Genomic DNA, 26,213 nt, shown 5'->3' on the forward strand with positions numbered 1-26,213 from the left:
CCTCCTCAACCCCTCCACCTCCCACCCCCGGCCCCGGGGGTCCAGCCTGAGTTTGGAGGTCCCAGCAAAGGGGCGGGCGGGCGCTGACCCCCCACTATCGTGGCTTGTCCAGCCTTCAAGCCTACCTCCTCGGCAGGTGAGCCCCCGGAGCATCTCCGTGGCCGCAGACGCGCTCTCCCGCAGCCTCCGGCTTCTGCCGCGGGGAGGCGAGGGCCGGGGTCGCAGCCCCCGCCGCGGGGAGGGGCGGGCACCGCTCCCGGAGCCCAGACAGAATCAGTCTCCACCCCCGCAGCGAGGCGTGTTTACAAAGTCTCCGCCGGGCCGGGGCTGCGAGTTGAAAGCTGCGCAGGAAGTGGGGAAGAGGGGGCGGGGGAGACAAAGGGGGCCGGCGGCCGCGCTCCGCGAAGGTCGGGCGCCGAGACCGGCCCCGGCGCCCTGCGGGAGGGTGCGGGGCGCCCCCCGGCGCAGGGGCGCGTCCAGACTTCTGCCCCCAGGGCATGCGCCACTCACCCACGTGCTATCCCGGGGCGTAAACAACAGCGGGCGACGCTTCCTTACCTCCTACCTTGGTGCCTGGCACCTGGATAGACCCTTTGTATTAGCTCGTCCCCCTTCCCCCCAGCCCCGCTGCCAGTCCCACCCCGGTTTCCCAAGAGGAGACTGAGGCACAGCGAGGTCAGGTGGCGTGCCCGGAGTCCCACAGCGAAAGATGTTAGATTTAAACGACAGCGTCTGCGTCCTTCCAGGGACCCGCACAAGGAGAGTAAGGCGCGGTGCAGGCCCCACGTGAACCTCCGTGCGGAGGGGTGGCGAGCAAATGAACAGAAAGCCCGCAGGCACCGCAGGCATCGGGGGCGAGGGGGGTCAGGGACGGAGCCTCCTGCCGCCTGCGCCTGCCGCCTGGCGCCGGGAATACCTGCGGATTAACCGAGGGCAGCAGGGTGCCCTGGAAGACCTGGACTAGGTGGTCGGTTAGGTTCCAGCTGCAAGTAGGCCATTGGCGAGTGCAGCGCAACTTAAGGTTTCCCCCAATTTCCCGCTCCAGGAGGATCACCAGGAGAGCCTAACAATACACATTCTCGGGCCCCACCCGCAGGCAGCGAGTCACCCGCACTGGGCCGGACCCAGCCAGGTGTTGCCAACAGTCACGTTTGGGGCGTTCTAGGGATGTGCTGTTTATGAGAAACGACTTCATGTGGAAAAAGGTGTGAAACTGAGGGCGCATTTTCCGAGCCAATTTCGAGGCTCACTGGGGCGCCACCAGCCCGCCGCTCACTGGAGGTCACGTGAGCTGGGTGATCAGCAGCAGCCCCCACTCGGTTGCGCTGCGGAAAACCCGGAGGGGCGCGCGCCGCCCCGCCCCCTGGCCGCCCCGCCCCACCTGACGACTACAAATCCCATCCTGCCTTGCGCTCGCGCACGTTACGCCAGAGCAAGATGGCCGACACGATGGCCACTGCCGGGGCCGGCAGCTCCGGAACGGTAAGGGCGGGAGGCGCGGGGTCGAAGCTGAAAGAATCTGGGCATCCTGTAACTTTCCCCTAGCCTGGGCAACAAGCCCATACCCAGACATCCAGCTCCACCATGAGCTCCGAAGGCAGGATGGTCTTTCAGGCCCTAATGCCCCCCCCTCTTTGGGACTTGGCGGCGGCCTCCTGAATTGGTGGATCTGTGTGCTGATTGGCTCGTTTCGGGGTTGGGAACCCGGAACACCTCCTGATTGGCCCGAAGAGGCCGTTTTCGCCTTCTTATTGGCCAGCCAAAGTTGGGAGGGATTTCTGTTTCAAAATATTTAGCTTTTCTACTTTCCGGTGCTGTTATCCTTTGCCCTCCTCTCCTCAGCATCAAGTGCGGTTTTAATTTCCCTTGTTAGTGAAGTGCTGTGCAAATGGGAGGAGCAAGAGAGATCACTTTTTTTCTTAGAGATAGACATAAATTCAATCTCATCCTTCAACTATATATCCTGATAATCTGCTAAAATAGAAAGTAAGAAACAGCCGTTTGTGTTATTAGAATTTTAAGTTTTAGGGAAGCAGAAAGGCTGCCTCCGTATATAGAGAGAGCCCCTTAGGTGCTCAATTATGACTTATTTGGCCAAGATCTATAAGTCTAAACAGCAAGGGCTATCCCATTTTCAGCGCTGATAAGTATTTAGCAAAAGAACGTTTGCTTGCCATTGGCAGTGTGTGAACTGTGTGATTGCATCCTTGTTTAGTGGATGAAAATCTTCTCTCTTTCTGGGCTGCTGATTCACAGAGATCAGGAGGTAAACAGTCCACGAACCCCGCTGATAACTACCATCTGGCCCGGAGGCGAACCCTGCAGGTGGTTGTGAGCTCCTTGCTGACAGAGGCAGGGTTTGAGAGTGCTGAGAAAGCATCTGTGGAAACATTGACAGAGATGCTACAGAGCTGTAAGTACCAGGAAACAAAAGGCCTTCTTCAAGTTAACCGAACATCTGTGCGGTGCCCTGCGTTGTGACAGCGTTAGAGACGGTTTAAGAAAAAGAAGAACGTCGTAAAGTGATTTACAGGCGTTAGAATCAGGTAGACCTGGGTGTAAGTCATCTCTCTTCTGCTTAACAGTCTGGATCTCCTGACTCTTATTAATTTCCTCATTTGAGAAATGAAATAATAATTTGCACCACAGGGAATTGTGGGGATAAGTGAAATGTATACGTAAATCATTCGATGCTGGGAACATTGTAAGCTCTTGACTTGTAGGTGCTATTATTGCTGTTTATGTTCTATACTCAAAGAACTTAGAGTTTTGTTAGGGAGTTAGGATTCATTTCTACGTAATAGATGCCACCACATGATATAATCAAGTGCTGTGTTACTGGTGAATAAGCTTTATAGAATGGGAAAGAAAACACTTAAAAGGAAATGCCTTAAGTGTTAGGACCCTGGAATGGTCTCACATTGGCTTTTCTGCATATACAATGTATTTCCTTGTTTGAGTCTTTTTTGGGGGTAGGATGGGATGAGAGATTGGGGTATTTACAGTGTTTTGGGGGGGATCAACACCTATAAATGGAAATGAGAGAAAGGTTTAGGCAGAGGGAGAAGTTGAACTGTAATGCAGGCCAAACAAAAAATTGGATACCTGATTGCCTATTAGGTATCCCACATCAGGTGGAAAAGGCCCTGCCTTTATACTTTGGGCTTGATCAGTCACTAAATGTGGGCTGTCCCAGGAAGGGCAAGATCTGGGGTGAGGTGGCTTGCAGACATTTGGAACTTTTACATACCAAATGTTTTCCTAAAGCAGTGCCCTCAGATTTTTCTTGGTTTTAGAACCCCTGTGGACTCTTAAATATTGAGGACCCTGTGAAGTAGTGTATACATGAGATGGAGCCATAATGTCATCGCAGGTCATATAGCCTCTGGAAAACTACATGAGAGAATGAGTGAAAAAGTCACAGAATGTCTTAATTTGATTATGAAAACAGTTTTGACCTGTGGACTTGGCAAGGGTTTTTAGGGTTGTCCGTGGATTCCCAGACCACACTTTGAGAACTTTTGTCCTAAAGGAATTGACTAATAGTTCCCATTAGATTTTCCCCCTGGTAAACAGATGCTGCCCACTGCTTTCACATGTGGAGGCTAGTATTAGTGGTTTGCACAGGGTAGTGTGGTGAATTGGTGATAGGTTTTTAGTTAGACACCCTCCCCTGTCAAGCACTACTTACTTTTATCTTCTGAACCATTAGGCCTTTAGAACAGGGGTTCCATACCTTTTTGGATCCCTTTTATGTCTAATGAATTCTGTGGCCTTATTCCTAGAAAAGGATTTTTTGTGTGTGTGTTTAAAAATGAGCATAGCCCCCCCCCCCCCCCCCTGGTATGGCTTAGCAGTTGAGCATCGACCTAAGATCCAGGAGATCGGGGTTTGAGTCCCGATCAAGGCACATACCTGGGTTTTGGGCTTGATCCCCAGTAGGGGGCAGGCAGGAGGCAGCCGATCAATTACTCTCTTCATTGATGTTTCTATCTCTCTCTCTCCCCCTCTCTGAAATCATTAAAGACATTTTGGCAAAAACAACAATAACAAAAACAAAACAAAACAGAAACTGAGTACAATTTCAGTTTTCATGGAACCTCCTATCCACTTCTGAAGCCCATTCATAGAGTCCAGCTTCATACCTTCTCTTTTCCCCTGAAGGACTTTAGCATGACTTTTAAATGGAGTTTCAGCTTTAGGTAGACAACACAGACAATAAGACCTTTTTTTCGGTTGCAAGATATACATAACATAAAATTTACCATTTTAACCATTTAATCTTTATTTTTATTTTTTTATTTCAGAGAGAGGAAGGGAGAGGGAGAAAGAGGTAGAAACATCAATGATGAGAGAAAGTCATTGATCTGCTGCCTCCTGCACAGCACCTGCTGCAGATCGAGCCTGCAACCCGGACATATGCCCTGAGGGGGAATCGAACCTCGACCTCTGGGTTCATAGGTCAAGGTTCAACCACTGAGCCATGCCGGCTGGGCATTTTTAAACCATTTTTAAGTGTACAATTCAGTGACATTAAATATATTCACAGTGTTATACAACCATCAACATTATCCATTTCCAGAACTTTTTCATTGTTCCAAACAGAAACTCTATACCCATAGATGACAACTCCCTATCCCCATCTTTCCCTGCCCCTGGGAACCTACTTTTTGGCTCTGAATTTTTTTTCTGTCATATAAGTAGAATCATTTGACTTTTTGTGTCTGGCTTATTTTAGTTGGCATAATGTTTTCAAGGTCCATCCATGTTGTGGCATAGATCAGTACTCCATTCCTTTCTTTTTAAAATTTATTTATTTTTTAAAATATGTTTTTAGCATTTAGAGAGAAAAGAAGGAAGAGAGAGAAAGATCGATGTCAGAGAGAAATATTAATTGGCTGCCTCCATCATGCACCCTGACAGGGGACTGAACCCACAACCCAGGTATAGGCTCTGACTGGGAATCGAACTGGGATCTCCTGGTTCATGGGTCAGTGCTCAACCACTGAGCCATGCCAGCCATGCCATTTCTGTCTTATGGCTAAGTAATATTCTGTTGTATGGCTAGACCACATTTTGTTCATCCATTTTTAAAAAATTTTTTTTAATCCTCACCTGAGGATATTTTTTCCATTGCTGTTTCAGAGAGAGCAGAAGGGAGAGAGAGGCAGACAGACAGATAGACATGGATATGAGAGAGACGCCTCAGTTGGTTGCCTCCCACATGGGTCTCAGACTGAGTCCCAGGATTGAGCCGGCAACCGAGGTACATGCCCTTGGCGGGAATCGAACCTGGGACCCTTCAGTCCTCAGGTCGACACTCTAACCACTGAGCCAAACTGGCTAGGGCCATTTATTCATCTTTTGATGACACTTGGGTTGTTTCCACGTTTAGGCTGTTCTGAATAGTGCTGCTATGAACATTGGTGTACAAGTATCTGTTTACGTCCCTGCTTTCAGTTTGTTTGAGTATATACCCAGGAGCTGAATTGCTGGCTCATGTGTTAATTCTTTGCTTAACTTTTGGGGAACTGAGAATAAGACTTTATGCCTTTGATTCTTTCCCAGACATTTCTGAAATTGGGAGGAGTGCCAAGTCCTACTGTGAGCACACAGCCAGGACCCAGCCCACACTGTCAGATATCGTGGTCACACTTGTTGAGATGGGTGAGTACAAGTTTCCAGTTCAGTGCAGCTGAGTTGGAGTTATGGGGGAGAGGGGAGTTCCCAGGAGTCAGCCACATCTGCTGAGTGTTTTTGAATTCCATCATGGTTCTTCTGGTCTGCTTTTAGCTTGAGTGGGTTATCAATAGAGGGTTCCTCTGAACCCATTTAAGAGACCTCCTAACTCCCTGGTGGGGGATTCTGCTGGAGCTTCTTTTCAGTGGCAGCAAGACGCTTGAGTTGGGATTTAAAGCTACTTCAACACAATATTACTCTCCCTTCCATGTTCAGTATCTGGGCAGTGACTTTTGTTTTCCTCTTTCTTAGGTTTCAATGTGGACACTCTCCCTGCTTATGCAAAACGGTCTCAGAGGATGGTCATCACTGCCCGTGAGTGTTGCACTGAGGTTCTCAGTAAACGCTCAGTTAATGCTTGTGGCATGAATTAATTGAGTATGGCAGGCTCCCTTCCATTATTTGGGGCTACCTATAATATAATCTTTGTTTGCGCTAATGGAACAGGGATGTGACATTCAGTCACCAGAAAGGAAAACTGTCTCTGAGATATTGCTGTGGTTCTTGTGCTTTAGCCCCAGAAGGGCAACTGATGCTTCTTGAAAAATGCTAAAGCTCTAGTTCTTATTAGATCAAGGGTCAGTAAACTATGGTCTATAGGCCTGATGTGGCCCACCACCTGTTTTTGTAAATAAAGTTTTATTGGAACAGAGCCATGTGTACTTATCTTTGGTTGCTTTTTTTGCTATGATGGCAAAGTTGAACAGTCGTGACAGACTGTATGGCTTGCAAAACCTAAAATATTTACTCTCTTGTCTTTTTACACAAAAACTTTGATGGCCAGTGCCTTAGAGAGAAACTGACTGCCATACTCTGAGTTGGGAGTAACTAATGTGGGCTGGTAGGACCTGGGGAGACTTTGCTAGATTTTTTTTTTCATCACTTTTTTCTAGCTGGTATCTTTTGAAAAGCTTCCCTCTCACGTAGCAGTAGAAGGTGCCATTTTTAATCCCCTGTTGTTGTCATTAGCCCACACTTACTTACCCTGGAGTAGTATATGTCTTTGTTATCCAGGTTCTATGGGAAGAGAATTAGTTCATCTAACATCTTAGTCACTCAGCAGCCTCAGCATGTTCTTTTGTGACATGGATGTTGTCACAGCCACCCACTCACCTGCCTAAGAGGCACACAGGCTGATTGTTAAAGATGGGAGTATCACCCAAGGTCATTTAGCAGAGCTGGGCATGTGGGGGTGGCCTGAGATCCCTAAGTCCTTAAAAGGCCTTTTTAAAATAGAATACAAAGTGCCTGTTCAGAACATTGAAATCCAGTGTTTACTTTGAGGAAAGGAGGGTTTGGGTAGAGACCCAAGCCCTTGGGTGGAGGAGTAACCAGTTGTGACTCTGTTGCAGCTCCAGTGACCAATCAGCCAGTGACCCCCAAGGCCCTCACTGCAGGGCAGAACCGACCCCACCCGCCGCATATCCCCAGCCATTTTCCTGAGTTCCCCGACCCCCATACCTACATCAAAACTCCGGTGAGTGACAAGGCCGTGATGTTGGCTGTGACTGATACAAAGCAGTCAATTCCTACTGACTGTTGGACCAAAAGTTTCTTAGTAAAATGTGGGCTCAGAACTCAGAATGTCATCTGGCCAGCATGGCTCAGAGGTTGAGCATCGAACTATGATTCAAGAGATTGAGGCTTGATTCCTGGTCAGGGCACATGCCTGGGTTGTGGGCTCAATCCCCAGTTGGGGATGTGCAGTTGACAGCCAGTTAATGACTCTCCCTCATCATTGATGTTTCTATCTCTCTCCCCCTCTCCCTTCTTTTCTCTGAAATCAATTTAAAAAAACACATTTAAAAAAAACAACTCAGAATGTCTTTGTTTTGTTTTGTTTTGTTTTGCTGTTAATCCTTACCTGAGGATATTTTTTCCATTGATTTTTTAGAGAGAGTGGGGTAGGGGGAGAGAGAAAGAAACATGTTTCTATCTAGAAACATCAGTGTGAGAGAGAGATATCAATTGGTTGCCTCCTGCACACACCTCGACTGGAACGAACCTGCAACTCATGTACATGTCCTTGATTGGGAATCGAACCCGCAACCCTTGTGTTCACAGGCCAGTGCTCAACCACTGAACCACACCAGCCAGGGAGAGAATGTCTTTTCTTATTGATAAGCAATTTGGCAAAGGAGAATTATGTTCTCCAGTTGGCTGGCAAAAATATAGTTAACAAATTGAAGCCGCTGCAGTTTTGCCTGTCCCACCAAAACATAAAAGGACCTAGCCACCCACCTAGAGATAGAATGGAAGGTTATTCTACAGAATGTTAATACTAATTCTCAGTGGGTCATAGGTAACTTGCTGTCTTATATATGCTTTTCTGGGTTTTCCAAATTTTCCATAGAAAAAGAGTTAATTTTGAAATCAGGGAGAAAAGCTTGTTTAAAACATACTTGGTGATAACATGAAATGAAACTTATTGTAACTGAGTTCTGGGTCTAATTGAGGACAAATCGAGTTGTCTTCCTGGTTCAGGCGTGTTCTTTGCCAGATGAGCACTTTTACCTTCCTTTGGAAAGGGTGCGGTGTGCAGAGGAGTTCCCACACACTTCCTTTGTCCCCGCCTCCACACCATATGCAGGCGGGCAGGGCGCGACCTCCAGGGCATGTCTCCACACAGGATACCAGGGGAAGGAATAGATAGTCACCTACCATTGCAATGGAGCCACTGGCCTTGACCTATAGTCTCTGTATTAGTGTCCAAGAGCTGCCATAACAAAGTGCCACAAACTAGGTGGCTTAGAACAGCAGAAATATATTGTCTTACAGTTCTGGAGGATACATGTTCAAAATCAAGGTGTTGCCAGGGCCACGCTCTCTCTGAAACCTGTAGGAGAATCTTGCCTTGCGTGGCCTCTAGTGGTTTGTAGGCACTCCGTGGGCATTGCTTCGATTATAGCTGCAACATGTGTATTCACACGGTTGTCTGTCTGTCTCTGTCTTCACATGGCCATTTTCTTTCTTTTTTTGTTAATCCTCACCCAAGGATATTTTTTTCCATTGATTTTTAGAGACATTGGGAGGGATGGAGTGGGGGGAGAGAGAGAGAGGAAGAGAGAGAGAAAGGGAGGGAGGGAGGGAGAGAGAGAGAGAGAGACAGACATCGATGTATCTAAGCGAGACACATTCATTGGTTGCCTCCTGCATGCACCCCCAACTGGGGCCGGGGATCAAACCTGCAACTCAGGTATGTGACCTTGACCAGGAATCAAACCTGCAACCCTTCAGCATGCAGGCCAACACTCCAAACTGAGCACACCAACCAGGGCACATGGCCATTTTCTTGCAAGGGCATCAGTTGTATTGGAGCAGGGTACCACCCTATTCTCTGACCTCTTCTTAACTGATCACATCTGCAACAGCCCTATTTCCAAATGAGATCATATTCTGAGATGCTGGGGGTTAAGACTTCAACATATTTTTTAGGGGACACAATTCAGATGAGATCAGACCCATTCAGGGTGGTATGGCCGTACACTGGGGGACACAATTCAACCCATAACTGTCTCTAACTCTTTTGTAGTATACTTCTGTCTGTAAAAATGTTAAGCACATACTCCAATAAACACTCATTCTACATGAATATTATAATGTAATACTTTACTAAAATGATGGGCATTAAAAGATAATCTGACCCTTATTAAAGGTTCAGGAAACCTGTTTGTTTCTTTTTAGTGGAACCGTGTGATGGCCTCTGCTTTTTAGGTTTTGAAATCTTGTGGTAATATGTAGTGGAATAAGTTAGAGGTCTGATTCTAAGATCAGCTTATTTTAATACTTTAACAGCTCTCATGTTTGTAACAAGTATGTTCAAAATCTAGTCAAAGTCTTCATTTTGGGGTGATTTTAAATATGTCAGAAAAATCCTGTTTCTGTGTTTAAGAGTGGATATGGGAACCATATATAGGCCACATACTTGAATTAACATTGACAACAGTGGAAATGTTTTCAAGTGCCTCCTTTAAAACTCCCATCTCAATACCACAAAGAATAGTTAGTTACTTTTTGGTCGTTGTTACAATGACCTGTACCATTACAATATAAAGTGTTTTGGCCAACTTCTTGTTCTGATTAGACCTCAGTGATTTTTCACATCACACCACAATTGCCAAAGAGCTCAGAATTCGGAGCAGGAGGAGTGGCAGGCCTGCCATTTCTTATTCACTTGCACTTACATTGATAACAGTCTGTATTTCTTTGAGAGAGTCTTTTGGGACATGTCCATTTTGTGAAGGTTGGTTTGAGAAAACAAGATTGTACAATCCACAAATCCACTTAAGCAGCCACTTGCTTACTGCAAGATGTCACATCACACTGATGGAACCAGTGGTCCCTGTCAGGGCTTCGTGGGGGAGTCCTACCCTTCCTTCAGGATGCTTCTCTTACACCTGAGACCAGCTGTCACAGGAGCTAAATGAAGGCCTGGGGTCAATGTATAGTAAATATTTGTATGTTTCTTAATTTTTCAGATGAAAAATAAATATTAGTGATAGTTCTATCAATTTCTTTCTACCCTTCCATCGCCCTTTGGGGACCTCTGCTCTAAATGATGGTAGTGGGTCATTTAAAGGGTAGAAGGATATAGAAACAGCAAAGCAGGACCCCGAGGAGAGCAGAGCAACCCATTGGTTTTACTCTAGTGTCTTTGCTATTCTTTGTAGACGTACCGCGAGCCTGTGTCCGACTACCAGGTCCTGCGGGAGAAGGCAGCGTCCCAGAGACGTGACGTGGAGCGGGCACTCACTCGCTTTATGGCCAAGACTGGCGAGACCCAGAGTCTTTTCAAAGATGACGTCAGCACGTTTCCATGTGAGTCTGTCCCTCTGTGGAGCCTGTCTTGTCACTTGATACAATCACAGATCTTCCCTTACTCTCAGCACCATAGGAAGAAACTAATAAGCATTGTCCTCATCTTGGGTGTTTCTCTCTCTTCAGATTTCTGGCTCCTTTTCCCAGGTCTTAGGGCCTGGGTGACTGAGTGGTAATGGGCTCTGTTGGGATTGGCCGCTTGAGGTACACAGAGTTTAGGTCTCCACGGGGGTGACTGGGCCCTGGGCGTCAGACCCATGCAGCAGGGTGGCAGCCCTGGTAGTAGAAGGGATGGTGGCATCAGGGGCAGGACAGTTACAGACCCTGCCGGGCTTTGCCCTTCCCTGTGTCCTCGCACAGGTACCCGCTCACTTAATTTCTCATCTGGGCACTGCCATATCACCAAGTCGCTTCACCTCCATAGGTCGACGGTTTTCCAAAGGCGAATTCATTCAGTCAGCGAGTGCTCACTGTGTGCCTGGCTCTAAAATCTTTTTATTTTAATTTTAATATCTTTATTGATTTCAGAGAGAGAGAGAGAGATAGAAACATCAATGATGAGAGAGTCATTATTGATCGGCTGCATCCTGCACTGGGGCATGTGCCCTGACTGGGAATCGAACCACGATCTCCTGGATCCTAAGTAGATGCTCAACCACTGAGCCACGTCCGACTGGGCTGGGCCTGAAATCTTAGCAGCTAAGTTACTAAGTGCCAGATGCAGGGCTAATCATTTCCCCTAAATCATCTCATTAAATCCTCTGGGGAGCCTATGAGTTAGGAGCTGTTATTACCACCATTACAGGAAGCCGAGGCTTATAAAGAGGAGAAAGGAAATAACTTGCCCAGAGTCACACAGCTAGTAGCTTTCAAACTTAGACTCACCTGATGATCACATTCTACTATAGAGACTTTCATTCATTCATTCATCTTACCAACGATTTCTTCTCATCCTCAGTGCTTTTTGGAAGAACAAAAATGCTCATTTACCTGCAGTGCCCTCTAGCTCAGTGGATACACTTACATTCAAGTCCAGTGTTTGGACTTGAATCCTTCAGGCTGATGGGATCAACTTCTCTGCTCTAGAAATGAGGCTTAGAGGACTTCACTGTGTATAAGATCACTAAGCTGGTGCTTTGCTAGGACTCAGCCCCAGTTCTGTTGTACGTGGGAAAAGTGGCCTCTAAAGTTATACCGCTCAAGTTCAGATCTCACTCAGCCACTTTCTGTGTGCTGGAGAAGTCACTTAACCTCTCTGTGTCGCAGTTCCCTTATCTGTAAAATGGGTTGGTAATTGTACTTAGCTGTTACAGTCACGGTGAGTATTAAGATAGTACGTGTAAAGCCTGTAGGACATGGCCTGGCCCACGGTAAGTGCTCAGAGTGTGTCAGCCATTATTGTCATTTGATGCTGCTCGCTGACCTGTTGTGAGGTCTTAGGCCAGCTGCAAGGACTGCATGACAGTGGAATTGTACTCTCTTCCGATCCCACAGTGATTGCTGCCAGACCTTTCACCATCCCCTACCTGACAGCTCTTCTTCCATCTGAACTGGAGATGCAACAAATGGAAGAGACAGATTCCTCGGAGCAGGATGAGCAGACCGACACAGAGAACCTCCCTCTTCATATCAGCACGGTGGGCCCTGCCTTCTGCCTCCTTCAGAGTAACCCTCAAACTAGCCCACACTGCCCTAGCCTGTCACCCTGGGATTGGACAAGACCTACCCCAGGTCTCTACCTTTCCGTTAGGGACTTGCATGATGAGCTGAGTGTGGTATGATCTCTAGCTCGAGAGGCAAGTCTGTGTCCTGAGGATTCATTCATTCATTCAATATTGAATGAGCGCCTGCCAGAGCCAGGCTCAGTTCCAGGTGCTGGGGAATTAGTAGGAAACAAAACCAACAAAATGTCCTGCCCTCATGGAGCTAAGGTATGAAGTGATAAATTAGGAGATGGGAAGTAGCTATGGGCATGGGGGAATGTGGTACTAGGATGACTAAGGTGACATTTGAGTAAAGGCCTGAAGGGAACAAAGCTTACACATATTTGGGGATTAGAGCATTCCTCATAGAGGGAACAGCAGACGCAAAGGCCCTGAGGTGGGAACTGTTGTGTTGAAGAACAGCAACTCCATCAGGATGGCCAGAGTGTCATGACCAGGGGGGAGAGTAGGATGGAATGAGGTCAGAGAACTCATGGGGGTTCAGATTTTAAAGGCTATGTTAAACATGTGGGCTTTTCCTCAGTCAGATGGGAGCAATGGGAAATGCTGAGCAGAGGAGGGCCAGGAGCTGATGTGGGTTTGTTAACAGCATCAGTCAGGTTGCTGTGTTGAGAGTAGACTAGAAAGTAAGGGTAGAAGCAGAAACCAGTTAGAAGGCTCTTGCATCCTGGCTGGCGTGGCTCAACAGTTGTACATCGACCTAGGATCCAGGAGATCGCAGTTCGATTCCCGGTCAGGGCACATGCCTGGGTGCAGGCTTTATCCCCAGTCAGGGACATGCAGGAGGCAGCCAATCAATGACTCTCTCATCTTTGATGTTTCTATCTGTCTCTCTCTCCCTCTCCCTTCCTCTCTGAAATCAATAAAGACATATTAAAGAAGAAAATAAAGAAGGCTCTTGTAATAAGCTGAGAGATGGTGGTAGAAGCAAAGATAATGACATATGGTCAGATAAATTATTGCTTAAATTCTAGATTATTTTCAGAGTAGAGCCAACTGATGGCGTGGGTATGAGATGTGAGAGGAGAGAGTCAAAGATAAATTCAAGGTTTTTTGCTTGAACAACAGGAAAGATGGAGTTGCCTTCAACCATGGTAGGGAAGACTTGAGTGGAACAGTTGTCTGTCTGTGGGGGAAGCCAGGAGTTCAGGTTTAGACAAGGGAAGTTTGAGATGCTTATTAGACATCCAGATGGTGATGTCAGGTAGAGAGATGGATGTATAAATTGTAATTTGAGGAGCTGTTAGAGCTATAGATGCAAATTTGGGAGTCATCAGTGTGTAAGTAGTGTTTAAAACCATGAGACTTAGATGAGCTTCTGGGGAGTGAGTGAACATAAAAAAGAGAAGAGATACAAGGACTGAGCCCTGGGGCTTCCCACTGTTCAGATAAGGTGGAGAAGGCACAGCTGGAGGGTGCGGTGTCCTGGAGGCCAAGGAAAGAAAGTATTTCTAGGAGAAAAGAGGGATCACCTGCCAAAAGCCTCCGTTAGTTTCAGTAGTACAAGGACTGAGAATTTGTCCATTAGATTTGGTGATGTGTGATTTTTGAGCTCAACAAGAGCAAGTTCAGTAAGAATGAGAGCAAGGGCCTGCGGTGAAATCAGGGAGATGGGGAAAGAGAAATTGACATCGGTGAGTATAGACTTGCGCTGTCCGTTACAGCAGCCACTGACCACATGTAGCTGTTTAAACTAAAAATTTAGTTTTTTTGGTTACACTAGCCACGTTATAATAGCCACATATGTATAGTGGCTACCATACTAGGCAGTGTAGATACCAACATTTATATAATTGCAGAAAGTGCCATTGGATAGCACTTATATAGGCAATTGTTTCAAGGGGTCTTGCAGTAAAGGGAAAGAGAGAAATGGAATGGTAACTAAAGGAAAAATTAAGGAGTTAAAAGAGGTAGTTTTCGTTTTTAAGGTAAAAGAAACCCTGATGTTTGTATGCTGACAGGAGTGATCTGGTAGAGAGGGAAAATGGGTGCAGGAGAAACATTTTGGAATGATGTTCTTTGGTTGGTGACAGGCCATGGGATCTAGTGCCCAAGTGGAGGGGTTAGCCTTGTTCTGGACATTTCATACCCAGGATAGAGATAAAGTGTGTGAGTACAAAGGAAAGGCAGTGAGGAGACGTGCTCATCGCAACTTGTGGGTGTTCTTTTCTGATCGGTTGTTGTGCTTGGCAAGAGAAAGGATAAGACTCCACTCTCATTCCTGCATTTGGGAAAAAGTGAAGGAGATCGCAGACCTGCTGAAAGCTCCGATGCCTTTAAGGCTTATAGGACCCTTGTAGTCAGGTTACCGTGCTCAACCATTTTTAAGATTGGCCCTGGCTTTTAAGCAACCGATGCCTTAGTGGCTGATGTCGGGCCGAGTGTTCCTGTGCTCTCTAGGTGCCGTGCACCAGTGGCAGCCAGCAGCTCCGGCTGGAGGTGGAGAGTGCCAGTGCTGTGTCTGTTTGCTGAAGCTCGTTCTTGCTTGAACACATATCTCTTTAATGTAAAGTGATTGCCTTCAGAATTAGGGCTGCGAGCGAGCCCGCGGCTTTACACAAAGCAGAGGAACTCCTTATTCTACACTCCTGATGAGGAGTCAGTTAACTTGGAGTGAGATAGGGTGATTGGGGGGGTCGACTAAGGTGACATTCACCTTATGAGAAGGCGGAATCTTCTAAGCAAACGTTCACTGTCCCTTTGTAAGTACAAAGCAGTTAGAGGGCTTTCCGATGTGTTGTCTGACGCTTCAGGTAATGACATAGGTGAGGTCATGGCGGTGAGGGAATCGAGGCTGACAGAATGCCAGGAGCGGCCTGCCTGCACTCTCCTGGACCCCGGGAGGCCAGGCCAGACGGCAAAATAACTGGCCTGGCTTTAAATCTAGACCTTGCTACTTTCCAGATACATTACCCAGCACCTGAGTCTGTTTCGTCACAAGTACAAATAGCAGTAGCAGCACCTACCTCAAGGGGAAGCGGGAGCCTGAGATAAGATGAGCTCACATATCAGGTGCCTGGCACATGGCAGCTCCCAGCCCAGTTGCTCCCTCCCCTGCAGCTTTGGGCTGTACAGCCACATGCTGTTCTGTCAAAAGTAAATGAAAAGACTTTGAGAAAAGGACTCTAGCAACAAATTTATATACAATTGATTGGATTTGTTTTTTTGTTGGACTGGCAAACAGAATCATGGGTTTCGAAATTCAGAATGTACAGAAAGATGTATGGTGACAGTTCTTTCTCTCCTCGTTCCGTTACCCACTTTCCCACCTACAGAGCAACCAGTCACCAGTCTCTTCCTTATGTGTCCTTCAAGAGACATAATTTGTTATTGTTTTAAACACAAACAGCAAGCCACAAATGGCTTTGTGCTTGCTGTTTGCCCTCGCTGATACAGCTTGGCGGTCATTCCGTGTCTGTATGAAGGAGGGTCTTCATCCCCCCCACTCAGCCTCGTCATGTTCGAGGGACACAACAAATGAATTTTCCCAGTGCCCTGTGGACATTTGGGTGATTTGCGATCTTTTGCATTTACACACATCACTACAGTTTTAAATAACTGGTATTTTAGATTATTCTTTTATCTGTCCATGGCAGCATATCTGGAGGAGGACTGTTGCTTCATAGTTTTTCCTTAACCTGGTCTGGTTTCCCCATCTACTTGAACATAAAGGGACTATTCGTTTTAAATTCTTGTGTAACAGAATCCGTTTTCTCTTCCATTTGAACCAGCTGCCTTCTGTAGGTAATCCCAGTGTCTAAGCTTTTGCTCTTTTATGAGCACCATGCAAGTCATTTCTTCATTTAGTACTTGGTGGTATGTGCCAGATACTGTTCAGAGTGCTTGGGACACATCTGTAAGCAAAACAAAGAAAACATCTGCCTTTCAGGAGCCTGCGTGCTGGCAGCGGGAGAGCGACAGTAGACGGAATGTACCCCCAAATCCTTACGTAGTCTCTTAAAGATTAAAGTGCCGTTGGGGGCAGGGAGGGCCTGTCCAGGTGAAGCGTGGAGGTTTCTGTTTTAAATAGGGTGCTCAGGGTAGACAGCACTGAGAAGGTGACTGAGCAGCTCAGGGGGGTTGAGGGAGTAAGCCATGTGGATATCTGCGGGAGAATGTTCTGGAAAGGGAACAGCCTGCGCAGAGGCCCTGAGGAATGCATGAAGGTGAGTGTGAGCATGGCTGAGGAAGGCCGAGAGGGAGAGGACGGGGCCACACCAGGTAGGACCTTGCAGGCAGTTTTAAGACTGGCTTTTAACTGGGTGAAATGGGAGTGGTGGGAGGCATGGCACAGAGGAGGGCTATGTCTGAATGAACTTCTTCCAGGATCGGTGGCTGCTGTGAGGAGAAGGGACTGCAGCCAGGGCAGGCAGAGAGCAGACTGTGGAGGGAGATCAGTTAGGAAGCATTTGCGGTAGTCTAGGCGAGAGCCAGTGGTGGGTTCTGCCAGGATGGTCACATAGGGACACTGGAAATGGTCAGATTCTGCCTGTATTTTGAAGGTAAGGCCAAGAAGTTTTTCTGACAGACTGATGTGGGATGTCAGAGAAAGAAAGGAAGCAAGAGTGAGGAGTTGGGCTTGAACAACTGAAAGGCTTGAGTTGCCATCACTGGAGGCCAGGAGGACTGCAAGAAGGGCTCTTTGCGCCTGGGGAAGGTCCGGGGTTCAGTTTTAGGCACACTAAGTTTGAGGTGCCTACCTGACACCCAATTGGAGATGTTGAGTGGCTGTGGCTGTGTGAGTCTGGGGGTCAGGAGGGAGGTGAGGGCTGCAGAGGCATGTGAGAGTCGTTGGTGTGGACATGGCACTGAAGCTGTGGGACTGGGTGCAGTTAGGTGCTCCCCTGGCCCAGGTGGGGCTCGTTAGCAGGCACACATTGCCTGAGTCTCGCCTTTCCAGGCTTCAGGATTTCTTGACTGACTCTTCTGCCTAGGTTTTTTACAAATCTCAGTGGGTTTAGTACTTGACTTCCTGTATCTCCTCCTATTCCTCCCCATCTCAGGCTGCCTCTCCCTGAGGGAGGCAGGGAGGTGGCATTTCCAGAAGCTCTGCTTGGGAGAAGAGAGGCTGATGTCCCATGACTGGGACCCACGTCCTGGGACCCACATCCTGGCCTTGTGAGACACAGTGAGCCAGTGGAGGCAGCCTCAGTGCCCTCCAGCAGAGGTCGCAAGGCTGGCTTCTCTGCACCCCTGTCACCTCCATCCTTATTTCAGGAAACCCTTAAGGCACAGTTGAAGTGAAGTTCTAGTAACTCTAAAGATAAGGTGTTGACATAGAGAACTGGTAAGAGATGGGTAGGGGGTGGTTAGTAAATTAATCTGTAAAGAACTTTAGAAAGGTTAGGGGAGCCAAGGTAGGTGTGGTGGTGGTGGTCAGACTTTGTGTCTGGCAGGAGCTAGGTTGATCTTGAGAACTCACTTTCAGGAGAGCCTCCAGAAGATCCGCAGTGGCTCTAAGTCACCTTATGGTCCTGCTGGATCAGGTGTTAGAGAGGAAAGGCACGGGGATCTTGCATGGAACTGGGTCTTTGGGAGAACACAGTGGAAGGGACAGTGTGAGAATGTGCAGCAGAACCCAGAAGTGATCCAGTCTCTTCAGGTTCATGGAGCCTGAGACCGTTGCCTGCCTGCTGGGCCAGCAGTCTCTGTGGCAGAGCGCCGTTCATTTCATGCCATCCAATCGCAGTGTCCTCTGCCCTGCTGTCTCTTGTCAATAGTCTCCTGCTGGAGGTCAGGTCCTCTTTTGCCTCAAGTTACAGAACAGGAATCTCAGTGACAGAACCCTTGACCTGTCACCAGGGGACACAACCCTACCAGCTGCTCTGGTCACTTACAGTCACTTAGGAATGAACTTCTAGGTCAAGTTCTTCATGTGATTTTGTCCCTTCCCCCTGCTCTACTTATTTTATAGAACTTGGGAATTAGAAGAGTATAAATAAGGAAAGGAGAATCAATTGCCCATATTCTCAGAATCAGTTTTTAAAATTTCAGCATACTACTTTTTTCTTTGTGATTTAAAAAAATTCTAATTGGGGTCATATTGAATATATGTAAATTTCTGAACTTTTCTGAAAAATCGCTGTCTTCAAAAACCAAACTGTGACAGACCTGACCCCCAGGTCACCAGTGGGATTCTGGATCACGTTCCTGTGCTGGTGCCAGCACGCTCTGCTTTCCTTGGTGGGAACCCTCGGGGCTCAAGAAGTTTCTGACCTCTGCTGCAATATGATCATTGGTACCATGTTGCAAGTATCAGATATTTGAGAATTTGGGGGGACATCTCATGCTTTACATTAGCTTTGGTTTAGGAGAGGCCCTCCGCATATGACTGCTCTGACCCTGTCTCAGTCCTGCAAAGCGTGGAGGCTCACTCCCCTTTTTCTTCATCTCCCCGCAGGTTGGGCTTTCTTCTTGAGCACCTGAATTTTAGCCCCTGCCCCCCTGCCCCTCCCAGGTCTCTGTTCTTTCTCACTCATGCTTTGTGTTCTGTGTTCCACTATGTCGGAGCTGTTGGTCTCACCTTCCTCTGAGCCAGCGCTGCCTGGGCCTCATTTCATCTGAGGCACTTTAGAAAGAAGGTGGTCCCCGAGCTTCCAGTTTCTCCCTGAAAGGGAATCTAATAGCAATTCTTGCTGTGGGCATGATCTCTTTCCTTATGCCATTGGTGTTTTGCTTTATTTCGGCTTTTGCTCAAAGGATGACTCTGGCGCCGAGAAGGAGAACGCCTCTGTCCTGCAGCAGAACCCCTCCTTGTCGGGGAGCCGGAATGGGGAGGAGAACCTCATCGACAACCCCTACCTGCGCCCTGTGAAGAAACCCAAGATCCGCAGGAAGAAGTGAGTTGGAGGCTGGGTGCAGAGAGGCTCTCTGGCCAACCGAGGTGGTCTTCTCTGCTTCACAGCAGAAAATAGAGGCCACCAGTGGGCCTGCACCTCGGGGAAAGCTACTCTGGTGAGAGGAAATGCTCTCCCTTTTTCTTTCCTTACTCGTCTCCTGCATGTACCTCTCGTTGCATAGAGGTTGAGCTTCCTGCAGCCCCAGGACCAACCCTCACAGCCTTGGAGTCATTGCCTCTTAGAAGGAAAGCAGGTGGGGCCCCCACCAGGCAGTCTCCATGGATTCCTCTTCTTTCTAGGTCCCTCTCGTGAGCTGAGAAGGAAGCCAGCCTTGTACAGAGACGCGGACACCACTCTCCTGGGGGAGTTAAAGCCACGCGCAGGAAGTAGAGAGGGTGGCCTCCCATGGTCCAGCCGAGGCTGCTGGGGTGTGACCGGGCATGATTTGAATAGTGAACTCTGTATTAAGATTTCCTATTTTCACTGGATGTTTGGGTTGAGGAAGATATGATATGATGGTAATAACGAGGCTTTCTTAATCAACCAGGCCCTACTGTGGGAGCAGCCGGTGACTTCATTTATTATCATAGGACCTGATCTCTTTGCAACCTGAAAGACCAGGGAAGGCGGCAGGAAAGAAGGGGTTCGGTGCCTTCTTTGCTTACTGCCAGGAAGACTGTTTGCCTAGTTTCTGTTTCAGGCTATCCAGGCCCCTTGATTGACTCACAAGCTGTACACCGGTTTATCGTCCTGGAACTCCATTCTTACTTCCCTCCTCACCTGTGCTCCAAGTACCCTGTTTAGCTGACCCAGGGCTCCTTTGCCTTCCAACTGTCACTCCTTGACCTGGGCCAGCAGGAGTCAGGAGGTGTGAGCAGGATCACGCGGAGGAGGGTGATGCATAACAGCGCCCAGTTCTTTCATTGCATTTGGTGAACTCCCCCTACATTGAAGCAACACTCTCTCCTGAAAGATTGGCATTTATTGTCTCTCTGTGGAATGTGTGCTTGGGGACTACCGAGTCCTGTGCCATCCCGGGAAGAGAGTTTTCTCTGCCAAGAGCCTCTGCAGTGATACATTATGCTGTGACTTGCTGGAGGAATCCGATTTTACACAACAGGAAAGGGGTTGGATGGGGGTGGGGTGAGATCTTGAGGGCTGATTGGCCTTGTTTTCTGAGCGCTGAGATGCCTGGTCAGCCTGCTGGAAGCCGGCACAGACGGAAAGGGAAAGCCACGGTCCCGCCTTATGGCAGAAGTGGGCTGAGAGGAGCCGGCAGCCCAGGCCAAGGTGTTCAAGAAGCAGGTCTGCATCTGTTCAGCCTCTTTGTGGCCTGGGGAAAGATTTCATCCTTCCTGTACCCTAAAGATCAGAGCACAAGTGTTTGAGGAAGATGCTGGGCAAGCTGATACCCTTCAGCTGGTATCCGAAAGGAGATTTAAAAACCAGGCCTAAGGAAGAAAAATGCCAGTGACACCTGGAAGTTAGCGTGGGACAAATGAGTTCCCTGGGTTAGCACCCTAAGTCCATATTGAACTATTCTCGTACTCGGCTTCCACAGTCATCTTTTTTTCTTTTAAAAAAAATTTTTTTTATTGATTTTTGTTGTTGTTACAGAGGAAGGGAGAAGGAGAGAGAGAGAGAGAGAGAGAGAAACATTGATGAAAGAAACATGAATCAGCTGCCTCCTCCATGCCCCCTGCTGAGAATCAAGCTCGAAACCTGGGCGTGTACCCTGACTGGAAATCGAACCAGCGACCTCTTGGTGCACAGGACAACTCTCAACCGACTGAGCCACATCAGCTGGGCCCACAGTCATCTCAACCTATGAACTTGGTGAACTTGAAAATTCAAAAACTTGGTGACTTGATGGCAGCTCCACATCTGTCTGGCCTCAGTGTTCTCTAGGGTACCCCATCCGTCACCCAGAAGGAAAGAGTTGCTTGTCAGTAACTGAAGAAGGGATCTCAGTGAGAAAAGTGGACTCCCCAGCTCTGGGCCAAATAAGAGTTTTTCAGGTTTGTGGTGACCTGAAACTCTTCCAGTTGAAAGCAGTCCTGTGGGCCTTTGCCAACCCCTGGAGTTTGTGATTCAGCTGTTGCTGATTCTTGGCCTGTTGACTTTGACTCCAGTCCCGAGTGAGTCGTGGCTGAGGCAGGAGGAAACCTTGCCGGCTTGCTGTCTTCGGCTCTCGGGAGCAGTCATCCCAGTCAGTATGTCTGCAGTTCCTCTGTTGCTGTTGGCACCCAAAGCTCACACCTGTTGAGTGCCGTACTCAGAGAGGAGGGAGGATTTGGAAGAGGCGCCATTTCTGCTGCGGGATGTCAGAGGCTGTGCTGCTGATTATGTTCTGCATGAGACAGTGGGAGATGGTGGGACAACTTGAGATAGTGTTGTGTAAGAACTGTGCATACTTCTCAATGTAGATTTACAAATTTCTATTTTTTATAATTTGCAGGGAATTCTTGGAGGAAGTAAGTAGTAAGCAAGCCAGATTAAGAGTGTGATTTGTGAAGTCTTAATAAAAGGTCACAAGAAAAACTTCATAAATGAAACAGAATTTTATAAGCTTTGAACTTAATTTGTATTCAGAGGTCATAGCAATGAAAACAGATAAGTGAGGCTTAGCCCTTCTGTTGCCTAGGGACCGCTGAGAACTATCTAAAACTTTATTTTGGAAATTTTCAAACCCCAAATTAGAGGAAAGTATATATATATATTTTCCTTATATATCATATACATGTACCTTTCCCCCAGACCCCCCAGCGGTAGCATCTTGTATAAATGCAATTATCAAACCCAGGAAACTGACGGTATAATCCGCAGAGCTTATTCAGATTTCACCATTTCCCCTGTGTATGTGTAATTTGATGCAGTTTTGTCATGTGTAGATTCAGGTAGCCACCCACAGTCAAGGTACAGAACATGTCAGTCACCACACCTACCTCCTTCCCCACTGTTAATGCCTGACAACCACTGCTCTGTTCTCCACCTCTATAATTTTATTTTTTAAATGTTATGTAAATGGCATAATAAAGTTTGTAATCTTTTGAGGTCAGCTTTTTTCACTCTGCGTGAGTGGGAGCCTTACAGGTTGTTACATGTCGGTAGCTCCTTTTCGTTGCTGAGTAGTATTCCTTGGTATGGATGTCCCACAGTCTGTTTAACCTGTCACATTGAGAGAGATCTAGGCTGTTTCCAGTTTGGGGCTATTATGAATAAAGTGGCTATGAACATTTGTGTGCAGGTTTTTGTGTAAACATAAGTTTTCATTTCTCTTGAGATAAATGCCCAAGAGTGTAATTGCTGGGGCCTATGGTAACTGCATGTTTAATTTTAAAAGAAACAATTTTCCCAGATTGCATTCCTACCAGCAATGTATGAGTGATCCAGTTTCTCCACATCCTCATCAATGATTGATTTTAGCCACTCCGATAGGTGTGCGGCAGTGTCTCATTGTGCTCTTAAATTGCATTTCCTTAATGGCTAGTTGTTGAATACCTCTCCTGTGCTTATCTGCTGTCCAGATAGCCTCTTTGGTGAGATGTCCATTTGAGTCTCTCACCCATTTTCTAATTGGATTGTTTCTTTGTTTTGAAATTTCTTTATATACTCTAGATACAAGAACTTTGTTGGACATGTGGTTTGCAAATACCTTCTCCCACTCTGTAGGTAGTCTTTTTATCTTCACAGGATCTTTTCCAAAGCAAAGTTTTTTATTTTGATGAAGTACAGTTGATCAGCTGTTTCTTTCATGAACTGTGTTTAAATGTCGGGTCTACAAACTTCATCCAGCCCTATGTCCTGAAGATTTTTTCCTATATTTTTCTAACATTCTTATAGATTTACGTTTTACATTTTATTTTATTTATTATTATTATTTTTTTAATCCTCACCTGAGGATATTTTTTTCCCATTGCTTTTCGGAGAGAGTGGAAGGGAGAGAGAGATAGAGAGAGAAACATTGATGTGAGAGAGACACATCAGTTGGTTTCCTCCCCACGCACCCTGACCAGGGCTGGGGATGGAGCCTGCAGGTATGTGCCCTTGGCTGGAATCAAACCCGAGACCCTTCAGTCCTCGGGCCGACGCTCTAACCACTGAGCAAAACCGGCTAGGGCACATTTTACATTTTAGTCCATGATCTTTTTTGAGTAAAAATTTCTATGAGGCATGAGGCTTGGGTTGAGTTAATTATTTTGCCCATGCTGTCCAATTGATCAGCACCATTTGTTGAACAGCTACCCTTCCTCCAATGAATTACGTTTGTATCTTTGTCAAAACTTAGGGGGACTTTTTTGATATGGGGCATACTTCTGTGGGTTCATATACTTTTTTTTCTTTTTAACCAATCATGTCAATATCACACCTAACAAGTGAACAGTAATCTCATAATGTTCCCATAATACCCAATTCATATTCAGATTTTTCCAGTTGTCTTACAGTTGTTGTCCCACCCCACCCCAAAGTTGTTTTTGTTTGTTAATTTTTAACAGTTGGCTCGTTTGCATCAGGATCACAGTAAGACCCACATGCTGCATGGGGCTTTTGTGTCTCCCAAGTGACCAGCGTGCCCTTCCCCAACCTCCCACCTCCTGGGCCCCAGCCCTGGCCTGCCCGTGAGGATGCACAGCAGGCCCTTTTCCTTTGTTAAATGGTCAGTGGAGCTGACTGAGAAACCAATGACAAAATGGTCTGGGCTTTTGAGAGAAACAAGTGCAAAAGGAGCCTTGTTTTTCTGGAACCCCGAAGTCCCTTTAGACTTAGAGGCCGTGTGGTTCAGGAAAACAAGGCTTCATGACATTCGTATTTACAGTTTACCAGCTGTGGGATTTGGGGCAAATCACTAAACTTCCAAACCAGTTTCTAGAACATGGGGTCATTATGGCGCCTCGTCAGGAGGACTTAATGAGAATGTCTGCAGCTGTGCTTTATAAATCAGTTATTCCATCGCCAGGCCATTTTTCTTTCCTGTTGCTTTTAAAGTTATATATAAAGACTAATACTAATTGAGAACTGTTGCCAGTCACGGTTCTAAGTGTCTTAACACTTATTGACTCATTTAATCTTACAGTTACCTCAAAAGTAGATGTTCTTACTGTCCCCATTTGTAGTTGAGGACACGGTGGCCCCGGGAGCCCAGTAACTGACCTGTTTGCGCAGCTGCCAAGGAGCTGCAAGGGGTTCGCTGCTTCCCTTTCACGCTGCCCATGACCGCACGCCGCTGTCCCCCAGCGCACTGAGCACAGCCTGCCCAGTGATCCCACCGCACACCCACGCCCCCTTGGCTGCGGGTGCGAGGAGACGGGAACTAGATAGAAATGGAAGCGCTTACGGAGCGTGACGGTGACACTGCTGATCGCTGCTCTTACTCGTTCCTTGATGAGGTAGATAGCGGGACAAACATTTTTATGAAGACTTTTGATCAGTTATAAATAATGGATCTGTAACAGATTATTAAGGAGACTAGGATGTCCTTGTCTGTGGAGAGTGAGGATCTTGTCCAGGGAAATGCCAGTGGCCTCTCTCGCCCTTGGAACCCTGGGCAGAGTTGGGCTGGAACAACTTTTGATCTGACCTGAGGTGGCATTTCTACTGGATTGAGTGGTGGGTTCCTATATGAGTTAGGCTGTTCTCAAAAAGTCCTTGGAATATAGTCGCTTAAGACAGAAACGTATGCTCTTTATGAAAGTCTGGGTAGGTGGTCTGGGCTGGTGGCCTGATGGTGTCCTCTCCTGTCTCATGGTTCCTCTGTCACCGTGGGTAATGCTTATGTCCATCTTCTGGGCCCACATCCCAGCCAGGGGAAGAGGAGAAGGGAGGTGTATGTAAAGTAGACCCGAAGATGAGAAACTGCTCCTTCTCAGCCACAAGGCAAGGAAATCTGGGATTTACTAGGTCGCTCTGAGTCCAGGTAAAATTTGGGAGCCTTGTCACCACAGAAATAAGGAAAGAATGGATTTGGAGGACAACTGGCAATCTTTGTCACAAATGAGGTTTAGGGCGTATGCCCAGGAATGCCTGGTGGGCCAGGAGCAGACCCTTCTCTAACGCTGACCCCGCCTAACTTGGCACCTTGGCTCTCCTAGCCAGCGCCAGAGGCCAGCAGTCAGGTGCTCCCCTGGGATGGGCCCTCAGTGAAGTTCAATCCCACTTTGCCTCTGGCCTGGGACCCTATCGGCTGCCTCTTCCTTCTATGAAGCTGTTCCTTTGTCTTCCATGGCATTACCCTCCTTTCCTTGTTATTCTACCTCTTGGCCTCCCTTTTCTTTGCTGGCTCATCCCTCCCAGTCTACCCAGCTGTGGCTGGTCCCAAGCACTCCTCTGCTTACCCAAGGAGATGGGTCCTCTGCTCCTCCACCTCCAGCTGCTCCCCCCTCGGGAGTCAGCACCCATCTCTCTGTCGCTTGTTGTCCCCTGAGCCGTCTGGTTATACTTTCAGTGCGAGAGGTGAGAGTGGATTTGATTCACCCTCCCTCAAACAGTTCCGCTCCCAGCTTTCCCACTGCAGACGGAAGCTGGAAACTGAGGCCAGTAGCCGTGGCCTTGGAGTACTCCGTGTTGGCCAGGACCGTAGGCTTTACAGCCTTATCTCACCCAGTCTGGGCTAAGTGGTGGGGTCTTCATTCTGCATCTGCAGCCATCAGCCGGCAGGTTGTACCACCTCCCCCTGCTGGCCTGATGCTGCTCGGGCCCCAGCCTGTGTCCCCTGGGCCCATCTTCCTGCCAGCCCCTGCTTTGCCGTTTCCCTTTCTGCAGCAGGACTTCCACGCCATTCTACCCTATTGCTCTTCCTTCCAAGTCCAAACCACCCAATCTGGCTTTTGAGATCCTCTGCCAATTCCTTGTTTCTTTTGGATAACTCATATTTCTTCCATTTGTTCAACAAATGCGAATCTAGTGCCCTCTGTGCCTGCCAGGTACTGTGCCAGGCTTTAAGGATACCACTGAACAAGATGGGACATGGCCCCTGCCCCCAGGGGGTTCATTCTAGTGGGGAGACATACAAAGGAAACAAAACTAAAAGCATTCCGATTGTGCAGAAGTGCTGAGAAGAACAGAAACGGGCCTTTATACCTTGAGGGGAGTTCTC

At 47.5% G+C, this 26,213-nt stretch overlaps 2 protein-coding genes across 3 annotated transcripts in view; one reads left to right on the top strand and one right to left on the bottom strand.

The window, feature by feature from the left end:
* CCND3 (cyclin D3) overlaps positions 1 to 230 on the bottom strand; it is an 80,289-nt gene extending 80,059 nt beyond the window's left edge. Inside the window, exon 1 of the mRNA XM_016212778.2 lies at positions 126 to 230. The gene's annotated coding sequence lies outside the window, so the exon portion shown is untranslated. The remainder of the gene's footprint in view (positions 1 to 125) is intronic.
* A 1,197-nt stretch (positions 231 to 1,427) lies between these two features.
* TAF8 (TATA-box binding protein associated factor 8) lies at positions 1,428 to 22,358 on the top strand. Of its 2 annotated transcripts, none has more exons than XM_016212844.2 (9): positions 1,428 to 1,482; positions 2,257 to 2,413; positions 5,569 to 5,667; positions 5,992 to 6,054; positions 7,092 to 7,216; positions 10,410 to 10,557; positions 12,052 to 12,194; positions 18,981 to 19,120; positions 19,420 to 22,358. In XM_016212844.2, the coding sequence occupies exons 1-9, from the start codon at positions 1,438 to 1,440 to the stop codon at positions 19,430 to 19,432; spliced, it is 933 nt and encodes a 310-aa protein (XP_016068330.1). In that variant the 5' UTR covers positions 1,428 to 1,437; the 3' UTR covers positions 19,433 to 22,358. The 2 variants fall into 2 exon arrangements, with proteins under 2 accessions (XP_016068330.1, XP_016068328.1); XM_016212842.2 differs by having other exon boundaries at positions 19,668 to 22,358.
* The last annotated feature ends 3,855 nt before the right edge of the window (positions 22,359 to 26,213 follow it).

Source organism: Miniopterus natalensis, chromosome 5 (genome assembly GCF_054644295.1).
Source record: "Miniopterus natalensis isolate mMinNat1 chromosome 5, mMinNat1.hap1, whole genome shotgun sequence".
Lineage (NCBI taxonomy): Eukaryota > Metazoa > Chordata > Mammalia > Chiroptera > Miniopteridae > Miniopterus > Miniopterus natalensis.